The sequence below is a fragment of the Pieris rapae genome, chromosome 9 (assembly GCF_905147795.1).
Source record: "Pieris rapae chromosome 9, ilPieRapa1.1, whole genome shotgun sequence".
In the NCBI taxonomy this organism is placed as follows: Eukaryota; Metazoa; Arthropoda; class Insecta; order Lepidoptera; family Pieridae; genus Pieris; species Pieris rapae.
Genome location: NC_059517.1, coordinates 10,213,679 through 10,230,613, shown reverse-complemented (window position 1 = coordinate 10,230,613; position 16,935 = coordinate 10,213,679). Strand labels below are relative to the sequence as shown.

Sequence of the window (16,935 nt, the reverse complement as noted above, 5' to 3'; positions counted from 1 at the left end):
TATGTTATGGAATGTCAAATAAATTTAAGTGGCAGTGGCAGAAGAGATAGATAAATGTATCCGACAAATGTCAGTTGTATAATGATTACTGAATACTGATAAGTGATTACTGCAGCAATTCCCCTCTGTGGTCATTACTGATTTTAACTTTTTCACGTGTGTTTATTTTGTGTGTATAAAAAATTAGTTTTTATGAAATGAATGAATAATTATATTATCTATCACAATGAGTAAACATATAAGATTTGAAGAAAATATATTAGTAGATGAAGACTACACAAACTTTGGAAAAGAAGACAAAAACGCGGACCACAAGAAAGGTTATGGTATAGCTAAGAATTTTGCTGAATCCCTTGATTATGGAGAAAAAAAGAAATGGTATCAGCAGGTAATAAAGTTAATCAACATCTTACACAACAACATTTATTATGACTATAACTGTTTTACTGCTTTTTAGATGCCTGAAGAACCATCCTCGACTACCAAAACATTGTCACATTTAGAGCTAGAAGCATGTAAAAAAGAAGCAAGTAGTGCTTTACACGGAGATACATTGGCATATGAAACAAGTAAGCTATGATTTCTTTAAATTAATTGAAAATAATAACCTTTGTGGAGAAGTAATTTTTTAAGACAAAATATGTTTTCATAAATTTATGTTATCATTACTTTCTTTACAGAAGCTAGTAAATCAGGGACTTCCGATTATCAATGGGCCAAAACACTTTTAAATAAAGGTACTATTGGAGATAGGGTGGCTGCAGCAACAATCCTTATACAGGTAATTTTCTTATTTAATGTTAAACTGTTAGAGTTATAGTTGTAAACATTCTATATGTTCTCTTCAGCTTCACTGTAGCTTCAGGTTAAAAGATTGTTTAACACAGTTTTAACATGTTACAGGATAATCCAGTACACAATTTAAATGCATTGAGGAATTTAGTGAATAGTGTGAAACCAGCTAAGAAGAAAGATGGTATTGTTATAATAGGTAAGAACTTATTTATTTATTTATTAGTAACAACTTATTTATTTAAATTTGTTACATTAAATGAAAAACATATAACAACTTAGGAGTGCAACAGGCAGCCTTATAACTAACAAGTGATCTCTTCTAAAAGGCTCTTCCTCTTCTGTAAGCAAAAATAAACTAAAAAAAAAAGAAATGATGGAAATGGAGGTTAAAGTGCAAGAAGTGCAAGACCATATTAAAAATAAAGGAAGTCCGTAAAATATAATAGATAAAAAACTGTTAATATTGGCAATGTTTATTGTTATTTCAGATGCGCTGTCAGAGCTTCTTATATCTGAATTATTAATACCCGATGTAAAATTGAGAACATTTGAACAATATCCACTAGGGCATTTGGATGAAATGACATCTGGCAACAAACAAGCACGCAGGAATATTCTCAAATTATGGTATTATGCAGATCAGCTAAAGGAATTATATGGATGTTAGTTACTCTTACTTCTTATTATAATAAATATGTCTTAAACTAATATATTTTATATATTAGTTATATTAAAGATATTGTGTATTTTCAGCATATGTGGAAGCTTTAAACAAATTCGCCCATGATTCGGTAGAAGCTAACAAAGAGAAGGCTGTTAGTGCCATGTCATATCTCTTGATGCATCACCCAGAGAGGGAAAAGGTAAAAAACCTTGCTGTTTTTAATAATAAATCAATAAATTTCCAATTGAGAATGATACATTTTAGAATAAGGCAATGATGTTTAAAAAAATACAAGTATATATGTAGATAAATCTATTTAAAATTCAATCATAACAACATATTCCTAATAATTCCTAACCTTGCTTCAATATGTTAATAACCATCTTTTACGTATATCCGTTTTGTAGCAGTAGAACTATGATTTCAAAAATATTGACCATAGAGTGAAGACCATTACAAACTAATATATTCTGTGTTAAAAAGAGGTCAGTTACATACATTAAATATTATAACATAATATGAAAAACTTGTTTTTCAGATGCTACTTTCAAATATTATAAACAAACTTGGTGATCCATCCCAAACTGTTGCATCAAAAGTGATCTATCATTTATGTCAGTTATTGTACAATCATCCTAACATGAAAAATGTGGTTTTGGCTGAAATTGAGAAAATGCTGTTTCGGTAAGCTTTTTAACCTGATCACAAATATACAGTTATCACTTCTACTCAGCTGTTGGATTCAGTTAAATGTTTCATTAAAACAGTGTGTACGAGTCAAAACAATCTGTAATATAAATTTTGTGGTTAATAAATAAATTAATGATAAATGTTTTTTTTATAATTTTAGGCCGAATATATCGCCGCGTGCGCAGTACTATGGTGTATGCTTTTTAAATCAATTTTATTTGGGTAAAGACGATTCAAAGATAGCTGAAGGCCTAATAAGGATATATTTTTCATTCTTCAAGGCATCAATTAAAAAGGTAAGGTTATTTGAAACAAAACTTTTAAAGTAGTTTAACAAAAATATTTTAATATGTCTTCTTCCCTTTAATAAATATAGTAAATAGTGCTTTTTGATACTTTCTTATGTTAAATATACTTGTTAAAATTAAATTTAGTGAGGTTTAATTATGTACATCAGTTCCATGTTGTCTTAGTAAAGACATATTATTTTTAAAAAAAGTAACTTACCTATATCTGTAACCATATTCTCTTTTTATTTATTATTTTATTTAACCAAAGAATCTAATAATTAAAATCCATTTTCGATGTAACTGAACAGGAATTTGGCAACATATTTCACTAAATCAAATCTAGCTACTACTGATGAGGCAAAATTCTTATAATTATTATTATAAGAATTTATAATCTTAATATATATATTTCTTGTGTGCGTGTGTATGTGACTGAACTCCTCCTAAACGACTGGACCGATTAAGACGAAATTTTTTGTGTGTGTTCAAGGGGATCTGGGAATGGTTTAGATTCACAATTTTGTCCGCTGGACAATGTTTTTTAATTAATTTTCAATTTATTAGTTGTTGTTGATTTTGGAATGTTTTACATTGGATCCGACAGACGGCGCTACCATCGCAGTGTCAAATTTTAAATAATATTCGAATTTTAATTTTAGTCTGTCCCGAAATTTAAAAAAAGTTTTGTTATCATTGTGTTATATCGTGTGTGACCATGTGCTGGATCGTTAGATATTGTCATAACATTTGAATAATAATTTTTATCAAAATGGCTTATTAAAAATTGAAATTTTGAAATTAAAGACGTGTAGACAGGACAACGTCTGTCGGATCCGCTAGTTATTATTATAAATATTATTACATAAATAATCAAGTGTTGCTATGCATAAGGCTACCTGTTGCACTGTTCAATTTTATTTATATTTTAAATACTATAGTACGTAAGAATAGAGTATGTTGCCTTTAATTGACAATGTAAGTAGTGTTAAAGGACACATTAATTAATAAAATAAAAAATTAGTCTTCAATTACTTTTTACTCTTATGTTAGCCTAGATCATAATGTTTAATTGTGTCTTTGTGCAGAGACAATTTATAAAAAAGAAAAACATACTATTGAATGCCCTCATCATTGTACTGTTTTGTCTTTGTGTCATAAGATACAAAATAAACTTAGACAGTCATTTATTGTTTCAGGGAGAAATTGACTCCCGTCTGATGTCAGCTATTTTGACGGGTGTCAAACGTGCCTACCCCTTCGCGGATAAAGAGAGATTGACAGACACCTCTGCTCATATCGACGCTATACACAGGTAGGTTGTACAATATAAGTTAATCTATAATAAATATAATAAATTTTGAAATTTTGAAATTAAATCAATAATGAATTTTGATATTTCACTTCTTCTCAATGACTTTTAATTAATGTTTTTTTTCTGAGTACTAGACCTTTTATCAAACATGTAATGACTATTTGGTTTTCCTTGAATACAAGCCAGTGTTATCCAAGTAAGTTAAGATTGGCTTTGATTCATTAGATCCTAGGTTTGAACCCCGGCTGTCTATGAGCTCATTTAACCAAAAAGTCGGCGGTGAATGTCAGGCACAGGTGACTGATCACCTGCTTGCTTATTAAGAAAAAACATCAAGATACAGAAATCTAATACTTAAGACCAAGGTAACAATCTTTTATAATTTTACAGATTGGTCCATTTGGCCGGCATTAACGTGGCCATACATGCGCTGGCACTTCTATTTCACGTCAGCGATACGTCGCAAGGTATTAGTGATAGGTGAGTGTGATTCTTTATTAACCAAACATTGATAAAATGGTTGCATACCGTTATGAATAAAATTGAATAATTTTTTTTTAAATATCACCCGTTTGTATGGATACAAAGAAGTGAATCGCATCAGCAGCGCATGCGTACAATGAGCGTAACGGGACTAGCCATTCTATGTTTTAGCATACATAGCTTTAATTAATATCTAGCTTTAAATCTCATTAAATAACTATAATAATAATTTATTAATTTTTCTCCCATATAACACTTACAACTACTTAACAACTAAATAATAAAACTGTTTCTTTTAGATATTACTCAGCGCTATACAAGAAACTAATCAACCCAGAGATCTTCAGCACCGCACATTCCGCTCTTCTCTTCTCTCTCATATACAAGTCGTTGAAGCAGGACAAAAATGTGGACAGAGTTGTCGCATTCGTGAAACGGTTGTTGCAACTGTGCTGCTATATGACGCCCGGACAAGTCTGTGGTATGCTGTTTTTGGTGTCACAAGTTTTGAAGGATGCAAGCAAAAAAGATGCTCTCACTTTGACTTGGACAAAAAAGGAGGTTAAAGTAGGTTTTATACCAATACTAGTTTTAATTGCTTATAAAATAAGGGATAGAAATTTGCATAATTTTTTTTCGGTCTCTGTCGCATTTCTTGGTCTTGCACAAAACAAGGTTGCGTCAAAGAATTCTTGATATGTATCAGCAATATATATTCACATTTAAATAAGATTTTTTTTTAATTTCAGGCAGAAGTACCAAATAGTGAACCGGTAGATCTGGATGGCGAAGACTTGGAAACGTCAAAAGAAGAACCACAAACTGAAGAAAATGTTAACGATACAGTTGATGAAGTTGAAGAGAAGAAAGAGAATAAGAAAATCGATTTACTGATAGGAGATAAGAAAGATCTTTTAATAGGTGAGATATTTTTAATAACCCGAAAATGTATTCGGTTTAATAAAAAAGGAATATAGAATTAGAATATGTTCGTAACACTATATTCTTCCTTTTCTCTATAGATGACGAAGAAGAAACGTACGTAGATCTAAAGATAGATGAGGAAGGTAACATAAAGCCAAAAAAGCGATCCGCTTCCTCTGTCAGCGGATCATGGTATCATGCAAAAGTGAAAACTGAAGATGCACAGGATAAAGAAGTAGAGACCAAGATACAACTTAAGAAAACTATTAATATGGAAAGGGTGAGCACAACAAAACTCAATTGAATACATTTTGTATGTTTGTCACGCGTAAACTAAATAATTCTTTTTCCTTTATATTTGTGCATAGTGTAAGCTTTTTAGATTTACTTAATTAAATTCGAAATATTTTTTAATAAACATATTCTTAAGAATCTATTGCTAAATAATTGCTACAAGTGCGCATGTGCAATAGTTACTCATTTGACTAGTTCGTTTGCTTACGAATTTACTCGAACCACTGCCCGAAGTGGTATGGTCGGGTCGGAGTAGGGCATAGATTATAAAGGAGGTTGTTACACATCCACACTGGCAATTCCTTTATTGAAGTTTGAAGTTATAGAGTTTATGTAAAATCAGATAAGTGAATTATAGTAAGTCATCATTGAATTTTAATTTTAATTTTCTACCCTAAGAACTAAAACTCCGGCAACTCATCCACTTAAATGGGTGTCCATGGTTTAAGCTTCTTTGTCCCCTGTACATAATGATTACAATCTAAGAATATTTCGTCTTGAAACTATAATTTCAAACTATGACCACCCAGTCTGAAAGGAACCACTAATAGACATAGACGTTATATTTATTAATAACAAAACAACAAGGAACTAAATTAATATAATAAAAAGGAAGAAAAAACTTTTTTATTTTATTTTAAAGTATGTTTAAACATAAAGTCATCAGTTTTCTAGAAAGCAAAATCAATATTATTATAAAATTGTGAACTGCTTGAACGATTTCTGTGATTGCAGGTAATCTCCGAATACAACCCTTTCGCTCGGAACCCGGCCTTTTGTGGCGCCACCTGCAGCGCGTACTTGGAGTTGCTGCCTCTGGCTGCGCACTTCCATCCTACGGTCAAATTGTTTGCTGAAAAACTTATTAATAGTGAGTATTATTCATATTTTAGAACATTTCATTTGATTTAGCTTTGTTTTAATAATATCTAGATACATGTTAATTAGAATTTCAGAATACGTTTGCTTATGCATACACATTTTTCAAAAATCTATGACGTCTGGAATGCCTAGATTCAAAGTATCTTTCTATGTTTTACATGATTTTTCCAGAAATTTATTGATGTGTTCATGATTAAGAGCAGTGTTGGCCTTGTGGCGTCAGAGTGCAGTTCTCATCCCTGAAGTCGTAGGTTTGATCCACATGAACCAATGGACTTTCTGTCTATTTGCGCATTTACCATTCGCTCGGTGAAGGAAAATATCGTGAGGAACTGAGCTTGCCTAAGACCTAAAAAGTGGAGGACGTGTGTCAGGCACAGGAGGCTGATCCCTTTTTTGTCTATTAGACTGACAATGATCATGAAACGATACAAAAATCTGAGGTCCAGACCTAAAAAGGTTGTAGCGGCTGGTTTGTTTTTAGTTATTCATGAATGTTTACAATTTCAGATCAAATAATTCAATACCAAGGTGATCCGCTGAAAGATTTCTCCGGGATTCGATTCTTGGACCGTTTCGTATTCAAGAACCCGAAGAAACAAACGGACAATCAGGAAGAGGGGCAGCTGAAGAAGGTTAAAGGCTCTCATCCCAAGTTTGCTGTCAGAAAGAATTATGTGCCTAAAGGTAATATTCACTTACAGTTCTCAAATCTCTCTTTTCAAACATCTGGAGTGGACAATCTGTTTCCACCGTTTTCTGTTCAGATCCTATTATATGACAGTGTCTTTCTCTTGATCGGTGCATCTGATTAGTGAACTTCCACGTGATCTTTTGCCTTCTATGTTGACATTAGTTTCCAGTTCTCATCGCCTCTACTCATTGTATGGCTGAAATAATGTACAATTTTCTGTCAGTATATGGAGAGTCCGTATGCTGAGTTGGGACAGCGGTCTAATGATAGTGCGCATGCGACAGTGATTAATTTCCATTAACTCATCCTTGCGGGTCGTGTGTCAAAGTCAAAATGGACAATTGTCACCTTTGACTGCCACCGATTTAGCTTAGACAGTACTTTTTTGTGTCATTCTATCAAATTGTGTTTACATTTGAATGAAAAGAGAGTGTCATAGTGAAAACACTGCAATTTAATGATTTCTTTAGTAAAATATCTTAATTTTAGATTGAAACTTAAACAATTTCATTTACCATGCCATTGAAATAACTTGTATATATTACAGGACTAAGGAGTATGCCCGTGAATTCAACTAAGTATCTGAACGAGGACGTTGCTAAGATTCCTGTTGATGAGCAGTTTTTATATCAGTAAGTATTCAAGTCTGGGGAAAAAAAAGTCTCTTGTCTCTTTTCATCATTATGTAAACACAGTTTGCCTGATAGAGACGAATAAGTGTTATCAAAGGCGATGCAATTCGGTTTATTATAAATATATTTTTTTAATTGATATTCAAGCCTATATATGAGCGAATGTAAATGAAACAGTTACTTTGTGTTTGGTTTTAAACGATTATAAATATACAATAATCGTATTTTTTTTCAGATTCCTCCAAAAGCGACGTAAAGAGACAAAATCTGATGACGAAAGCGACACTGATTCGGTGACGAGTGAGGACTTCGAGAAATATCTTGATTCTGTCACTGGAACTAAAGCTGCAGGTATTTAATTAAAATAAAAAAGACGTGTGGCACAAAAAAGCTATTGCATAGCACTGTTTATAAACTTATATTTATATTTTTTTTCTTTGATTTATATTCATACCACTATATATATAAATATGCAATAGCTTAAAACACATTTGATAAACACTTCGTCGCATAGAAATAGAAAACTTAGCGACAACGAGCGGCCGAGGGATCTCTTCCAGTAAATCAGAGTAAAGAAAATATTTTAAAAAGTTAATTCCTACGTCATTGTTTATAAGTATTTATAACCTCCAATTTATTTGTGCAGTAAAGCCCTTATAACGCGGTAGACACGGACCGCGTTATGTGATATCAAGGAGTATTCTCTACTACTACTACTACTACTTATTAATTTCACATTACAGAAATACAACTTGTAAAATATTGGCGTTATATGGGGAACGGAAATCGTGTTAAAGGGGCGATTACAGAACTTTAACCACTAAGAACCGATGAATTAAAAATAGCTCTTTAGTATTAAATTATTTATTTTGTAGAATCTGACGAAGAATTGGACTTTATGTCTGAAATGCAAGCGTCGTTACAAAAGAAGCCTAAAAAGGGTGAAGAGGGCAGTGATGAAGAAGTTGATGATGAGGGTGCTGACGATGAAGATATCCCAGGGGGTGATTGTGAGTATCATATATACAATGTTAAAGAATAAATAAAAAAATCACTGGTGCTACAGCCTTTTTAGGTCTGGGCCTCAGATTTCGCGATAATCTTGGCTAAGTAGCAAAGAAGGTGATCAGCCACCTATGTCTGACAGACGCTGTCGACTTTTTCTAAGGCAAGCCGGTTTCCTCACAATGATTTCTTTCGCCGCTCGAGCAAATGTCAAACGCGAACATAGACAATTTGTTCATTGCCGGGAATCGAACCTCAGAGATATGCTCAAGCCACTGCCAACACTGCTCAATATACAATATATATTAACTGCAAATAGTTCTTATTGTTGGATAAAGCATATAAACCGACCGAGATGCCTGTATGCAACTTGAATTGCATCGGAAGGTTTTCATGCAAATTGGACTGTTTGTTATGGAATAAACTTAATTTAAATAGAAAATTATAATATAATATTAATGTAATACTTTAATTTCTTACAGTAGATGACAGCGACGGCGAACTTGATATGTCTGGCGATGATGAAGAACCTTTGTTATCTGGTGAAGATGAAGATGGTATGTTAATTATCCTAGTAATTATGTGTAAACAGAAATATGTATTGAGGTAAACAATTTTTTTCGTAGAACTACAATTGGAGAATAGTGATGATGATGATGACATTGTTGATGTTCCTGGAAAGAAATCTGGCAAGACGAAGAAGTTGAAACTTAAAGGTATGATTCATAGATTTTGATAATAATTTTGTTAAAGAACATAATATAATAAAAATATTATAGTTTTTATATATTTATTTTTATTTTTTATATATTTATTAGTATATTATATATTAGTATTCATTGAAATATTCATCATTAGGACGGTTTTTAAATATGTATTTGTATAATTTTTACCCAAAGAAATAAAAAAATAGTTTTCATAATAGATGACACAAATTCATGAAAATGCATTGAAGTGTAAAAACATAATAAAATATATAAACTACTAAACTTCTTAATGTTTTTGTAATCAACAGGAGGTGACGATCTCGGTTCCTTATTCGCGTCAGCAGAGGAATTTTCAACTCTTCTAGAAGAAACAGCTACAAATAAAAAACAGGGTTCAAGTCAAGCTGTCTCAAACACAGACAATTCCAGTGTAAAACAACTAGCGTGGGAAGAAAATCGCGATAGATGGATAAAAGGCTATAATAAAAATATTCTTGGTAAGAAAACTAACAAGAAACGCTTCAACAAGAATAAGGGTACTAAAATGGCAGACAAAAGTGACAAACGAAAAGGCGGGAAAACAGATGGCGCTGGTGGGAAAAAGAGAAAAACTCGATAGGTTTAATAAAGTTTGACGAATGTATCTTGTTTTTCATTTAACTAAAATATTTTATTAGTAAAATAAATGTTTTGATAAATTTTCATTTCCCTCCACCAGGTTTAATCAGTCCAAAAAGATTCTCATTCATTAAAAGCTTAGTACAGAAAGTAATAAAAGGTCCGTAAAAAAACTCGTATAAATAAATTAAATCGATAAACAGCCAAACAAAACATTTAAAAAATACTGTTATTGGATATCATTGCGAATATCACGTAACCTAAAATTGCTGAACCCGGTATAAAAATCGACCTTGACATATTGTTTCTCCGTGGTGGCGTTGCCAGCGGTCTGGCAAATCATGACAAGCAGTTATCAACTCTATGCTATGGAAACTACGTTTGATTCAGATCAATTTCTGACAGTTGACAGCTCGTTATGATGTATAGTGCACCCAACAGGTTGAAAAGTCGCGCGAAGTTTAAATATATAAAATAAATATTCCTTGAAGGAGAATACGTTCCATATTTACGAAAATAATCATCATTGTATTGAGTAATATTATTATTGATTATTGTTAATGTGTTATTTATTCAATTCATGCATTGAATATCGTTTTAGAAAGGAAAAACTCGGTTCGCGCTGATTCTTGTTTGTTGACACTAGTACGTCATGCAGTCGCCTTTTAGAACGCGGTACGGCGGCGTATCTCGGACTAGAAACGTCGATTAAAACACATCTACACTAAATAAACACACGTGTTACTCGCTTTATGCGATATTGTGAGGTGTTGACACTATATAACATAATAATAAACAACAGTGCAGTGAACGAACAAAAAGAGCGGGCAAAATCAGTGCAAGTGACGATAAAACATTCTATTTATAGATTGCCTATGGCGCGATAATATTATTCGTTGCTACAGCCACTAACACGCCGTATTAAGTTTGGTAAAAACTATATACTCAGTAACACATAATTCGTTTATATGCCAACATTTTCGCTCTTATATTTTTAAGGAAAACAGCGGCATAAACTTGTCTGACAGCTCACACACATAAACAAAATACACTGATTGCAGTGCGCATGTTTGCGTGAACGAGTGATGTAAAATTCTTGCGCTTATCGATTAGTTAGATAATTTCAAGGACTTTGATACATCTTGTACGAATGCAATAAAACAATATAAAACTTTATTAAAAATGGAGATGCCTATCAAGGAAAATCCGATGCCAAGAAGCGATTCCACGAGTTCGAACCAGCTATTTATTGCTGAGAATTTAGATTTGCCCGACGATACTTTTCGTATGAGTTTAGATTATTTGACTGAAATTGGAGAAAATGTCACAATAGGGGGCAGGGACACGTCAATTGATAGCGTTAGGGTTAAACACGATTCTATCACCGCAAAGACACCTTCAATTCCTATAACTCCTACATCTTCGACTCACAAATCACCGGTCCCTGAATCGCCACTTTTACCCCCTGAGAAACAATTATGCGAAACACCAAAGCTTCTAGACGATCTAAAAGATTGTAAACAAATCAATCTATTGAAGCAATCACTCACAAAAAAAGAAAACGATGTTTTCGTAAGGCCGTCGCCAGTTGCGGAAGTAATGTCGCCAGCTAAGATGCTACAATTCGAAATTGACGTTAGAAGCAGCGCAACCCCTACCATGAAGCGGGCGGCGATCGACTTCAATTTCTTCAACGATAATAAATTCGAAGAGTACTTTAAAGACGAGAATGATTCTAATGAAAAGGAAACTGGCGTGGCGTACAAAGAGACTCCGGTGATAGTGAAGGCTAGCACCGTTCGACACGAAATAGGCTACGGTGAGTACACTTATTTGGTAACATTTCTACACTGTAATATTATGACATGTACTTAATCACGTTGTATTGTTGATTTATCATGTGTTTTGCTTTAGGGCTATGGAATATTTCGATACTCGCCAACCTTCGTTCATAACTCGGTCACAATATCATGTGTACCACTTTGGAAATGGTCGGGAAACACAAGTATCCAACGAAAGATACAGTGACCAAGTACTCAGAGACTACCGATCTCTATAATGAGTTTGAGAAGAAAAGGGTCGCTATTGGAATTTACCGCGTAAGGGACTACACATTCAGAATTGAATGTTTTAATAGATAGATTATAAATATTAAATACAACAAATGAAAGTAGGTTATTACAATCCGATATTTGTTTTATGTTATCAACTGCAACTATTACAGTATTTTATGGTATATATAAGGTGACAATTGTTGGAATAATAGTCACGTAATGAGCAATATAATAGAAAAAAAACGTGAGCAACAAAAAGTAAGAGTCTATTTTTATTACTTTCCAGCTTTCTGTTATAATCACGTATCAAATAATGTAAATTTTAATTAATATTGGAAATTAGATGTCATAGACAAAAACTCTTGTCTTTTATCCTTGAGGCTGAGTAGATACTACAGCAGGCACAATTTTCCCGCAAATGTAATACTTATAGACTGCATAGAATGTTTCCGATTTAAAAGAAATGTATTTCTTTTGTATTTAAATAAAACAGATAAAAAACCGGGTTTTTTTATATAAATGCCTGTGTATCGTTTAAGTAATTTACATTAACTTTCTTTGGGTATCCTTGAAATTGAGTTTTCTTTCTTGTTTTGGGTCTCTATTATTAGCGGTTGGCCAGTCTCGTGAAGAGTGACTTGCCTGTTCCTGATGCAGAATATTGAAGTGATGCTAACTTGGGGTTTTTCTTTAATTAGGAGGATTTTTATACTTTATTCAAAACGCAAAACCCACAATGTAGATTAAGCCTCGAACCCAACCAACAAATTAAACCAAATGTAAATGCAACCAAATGTATTATAGTCCAAAATCGAAATAACCGGTATATTTATATTCTACTTGAATGTACTTAAAATATAAAAAAAATATATTTAAAATTAACTCTCAAACCTATTGTTACAACAAAGGCTTAAAGAGTATTTAAGGGAATTGGTCCTAGGGGGAACATTTTGTAGGAATTGGCAACACTACAACCAGGCAGAAAGACCCGTCCTCCGCAAATTGAGCAAAAAACTACAGCTAAATTTAAAAAAAAATTACCTCAGAAAAACCCGTCGCTTCGGAATCACTATCGCAATGTCCACATGTCGAACCTTACGAATCAAATTATAGTGATATTTAACATACTATGTACGTAATGTGAGCTATTATTTCAGCATTTATTATTAAAATTAATTCGATTCAATATACAATAGCAGACCTTCCACGTAATTCATTAAATAATTAACTATGATTCTGTTCACTAGAACATTCCCGTAATTTTCCAAAGACAATGTAGTTATGTATTATGTTTATTGTTTATGCTATCTATATCTATATTGTACAAGTGGCTTACCGAAGCGCAAAAAGGGTTAATGACGTTCTTGTTATTGGTAATAAAGTAATCTATTCAATTTTTTTAATAGGCCATTACAAGTATATAATACATTACTATAACCTTATCTTTATTTATATTAGTTGACAATGAAATGAACTGCCTTGTTTACCGTAACTACAATTGCTATGACCTTAAATGACAAATAATGGCAAAAACCCTCCCGCGTACTGTATGTTCAGATAATTATTTCCGAGTTGATTTTGTGTAGAGCAGTGTTGGCCTAGTGGCTCCAGCGTGCGACTCTCTTACCCGAGGCCGTAAGTTCGATCCCCGGATGTGCACCAATGGGCTTTCTTTCTATGTGCGCATTTACCATTTGCTCGAACCGTGAAGGAAAACATCGTGAGGAAACCGACATGTCTTAGACCCAAAAAGTCGATGACGTGTGTTAGGCACTGGAAGCGATCACCTACTTGCTTATTAGATTTAAAAAACGTTCATGAAACAAACTGGAAGAACTAAAGAAGTAAAACTGGAAGTATAATAATGTTTTTATCGTATTTTTATTTTTGGTAACATTTCTTATATTTATGATCATTTTCAAGAAGAAGCTTCTAACATTATAAAGTAAATATAATGTACTTTAACAAACAAAAAGAACGTTATTTATAATACTTATAACTATTTACGTTAAATATTCGAAATACAAAATAAAAATCTCCTAACTACTCTGAAACTTCAGAACATGAGAACGACACCAACTGTTTAAAAAAAAGGAGCATTCCTCCCCCAAAACCTGGCAACGCTCCCACTAAAATGGGTGTCCATGGGCTACGACTCCCCTTTTTGGGCGACCTATAGGCTCGTTTGCACCGCTATACTATAAGAAATGTCACTGAATTGCCGTTCACATACCATAGAGTTTATTGCCGGTTCTTCTCTTCCGTTCTACGCCCTTGATTTAAGAACTGTCTGTTAATGTAAAATTAGAAGTATTTTATGTATTTTTTTTTTGACGTTCATATTTCATCATTTATTCATATAGGTATCACAATGTAGTGTACATTGAATATATGAATAAATGATTTTTGACTTTGAGAAGTGTGGCATAGAAAATGGCTAATTCCAACTTCCTAGCTACTCTTTATATTTATTATACATCTAAACTTAAATTAACTCGTCGTTCACGTCTTCAGATGCTAAACGAGAATAGGAAGAATCCCCTATAAGCGTAAGAGCATTGAATATATCGTAACAAGGTCTGAACCTTGACCGGAATAGACTCGGTCCTACAAACATAATCTATGACTACTAACTACCTTTATTCATGCAATAGATTTTATACCATTGCTATGTACTTCTATACTTCACGGCTAATGGCTTATTGAAGATTCGCTTTACAGGGAATAAATTTTATCTAGGTATCTATACTTTTTATGTATTTTGTTAATAGCCAATGTTTAGGTTTTTTCAATCTATTATATTATATCTTGTGGTAGAGTCTGCATAACCCAACGTCAGCTGCACCAATTGAGATGTTGTGCTGTCTGCAAAATAGCGTGAGAAAACCGGTGTAAACAAAAATGGACGGCTGGTTTTACAGGGCTGATGATGTACTGGACAACGAAACTGATAGCAATGCTTTGTTAAACAAACAAAACAACATTGTCTAATCATTAATAAGTTTATCATATTTAAAAAATATATTTCTGATTTTTTAAGAAATCATTACTTAATATCATACGTATGATAAGCTTAATTAATGAAGTCATTTGTACTCCTGCTAATTTAATATCCTGTCCTCGATATTCAATTTTATCGATATGACCAAAGGTCGAACCTATCGAATCAAATTATATTGATTTTTGACCTACTATGTACGTAATAAGTAAACTATTATTCTACAATTAAGTATCAAAATTAATTCAACACAAGATATCATAACAGACCTTCCACGTAATTATTGAAAGAATTCACTATGATTCTGTTAAAAAAAATATGTTTAATATGGAACATAAGATAGACAGGTATCTCTTATTCCACGTCATTAAATTTGAACCTGTAGGCATCCCTACTCATCGCAAAGAAGACAGAGGGTGTAGGCCGAGAGAAAAAGCCGACGTAAAAAACTCTCGGTACTCCTTTAAAAAAGCAAATTTTCAAACAATACTTATTTTAAAACAAATATAGCAAATTAATTATAAGTAGTCTGCCCAGCACTAGTCCCAGGCCCTTTTACCAACTAGATTATCGCTAACTTTATAGTAAGCCTTTTTACACAGCTTTTAAAAATAAACTAGTACACGAATGGCGTTACGCGTTTCGCGAGATACGAGAACTTGGCTACATTGGTAATATTTTTATTTACAATATTTATGGGAGAGCCGGGCGCAATTTCTTTCGAGACCCGTTCTTTTAGTTATGTTTGCCGCATTTATATATTTAATATTTTTTTCACAGAACCGTTCCAGGCACGGTCTGTGCTTTGTTAACATGTCCCTATAGGCCGTTACGGTCTGCAGTCATCTGGATTTGTTGCTCCAGGTCGTGCCTGGACGGTAGGGAAGGGAATACAGGGCAATGTATAGGATGTTCTTTTCAATTGTTTATTCGCAATACTGCAGGCACATTTTATTCTTTGAGAAATAAAGTATCTTTGAACCGAACTGAGGTCAGACCATACGAGACTTCATAGTAGAAACTCTTTTTTTAGTAGTTCTACTGATTTATCATATTAGGAAACGAAAATTGTATTTTTAATTCTAAATAGCCCGATACAGCTAACAATTATTTAGTACTAAAATTAACTCTTACAATATAGAAATTAGAAATACCTGATTACTTACCAACCTTCCCGGAAATGCATTAGAGACAGCAGAATAATAATAATAATAAGTCTTTATTCATTTAAGTTGGTACATCTTTCTTTTCATAGTGTAAGATTTGGGAACCCTTTTAAGTAAATATACGTGTAAGTAATATACCCTTTTAAGTATATATAGAATAAGAGTGAACTTTTTTATTAGTAAAATTAAGGCTCATTGTCTATATAAAAATTTATGGTAATCCGATAAAAGCTCTCCGATGCGTAAAAACGGTAACGTTCATTTAAACATATTGTTTATATCTACAATATATTCTAAATCGTTTGTATAATCTGTAACTTCTTGTATAATGTATCAGTTTACATGAGATATTATAAAATAACGTTATCAATTACCAAATTATTTTAATTAAATTAATATGTATAATAGCAGGTTGATTTGCTAGCAACGATTTTTTTATTAATCTTCCTTCGTTTACACATAATAAATTTCTGAACGCACGCAATATTTTGACCACAAAATATATTGTATATGTATTTTATTCTTTTTAAATGACTGACATTTAAAAAATCTAAAATACGCCTTCAACTTAATATTGTGGATATATCTTGTCGATTTGCAACCTTTATTTAAATATGTTCTGAAGGGAGAGTTTACCGTATCAACGGGATGAACATAAAACGTTCGACAATTCAGAAACCCATGAACATTACGTATAGACTCTTTTCTTTTTCGTTAATTTTCTGTT

General features: G+C 32.7%; 2 protein-coding genes across 2 annotated transcripts; both read left to right on the top strand.

Annotated features, from left to right (window-relative positions):
• Positions 1–112: 112 nt before the first annotated feature.
• On the top strand, positions 113–10,015 carry LOC110999326 (CCAAT/enhancer-binding protein zeta). Its single transcript, XM_022268334.2, has 21 exons — positions 113–388; positions 458–569; positions 681–781; positions 904–991; positions 1,284–1,457; positions 1,549–1,658; positions 1,998–2,143; positions 2,310–2,445; positions 3,636–3,751; positions 4,142–4,231; positions 4,534–4,801; positions 4,984–5,155; positions 5,257–5,438; positions 6,188–6,323; positions 6,845–7,021; positions 7,576–7,660; positions 7,896–8,011; positions 8,536–8,670; positions 9,148–9,222; positions 9,292–9,381; positions 9,681–10,015. The coding sequence occupies exons 1-21, from the start codon at positions 227–229 to the stop codon at positions 9,989–9,991; spliced, it is 2,982 nt and encodes a 993-aa protein (XP_022124026.2). The 5' UTR covers positions 113–226; the 3' UTR covers positions 9,992–10,015.
• Positions 10,016–10,618: 603 nt separating this feature from the next.
• LOC123689472 lies at positions 10,619–12,538 on the top strand. The gene is made up of 2 exons (XM_045629665.1): positions 10,619–11,809; positions 11,905–12,538. The coding sequence occupies exons 1-2, from the start codon at positions 11,173–11,175 to the stop codon at positions 11,943–11,945; spliced, it is 678 nt and encodes a 225-aa protein (XP_045485621.1). The 5' UTR covers positions 10,619–11,172; the 3' UTR covers positions 11,946–12,538.
• Positions 12,539–16,935: the final 4,397 nt, after the last annotated feature.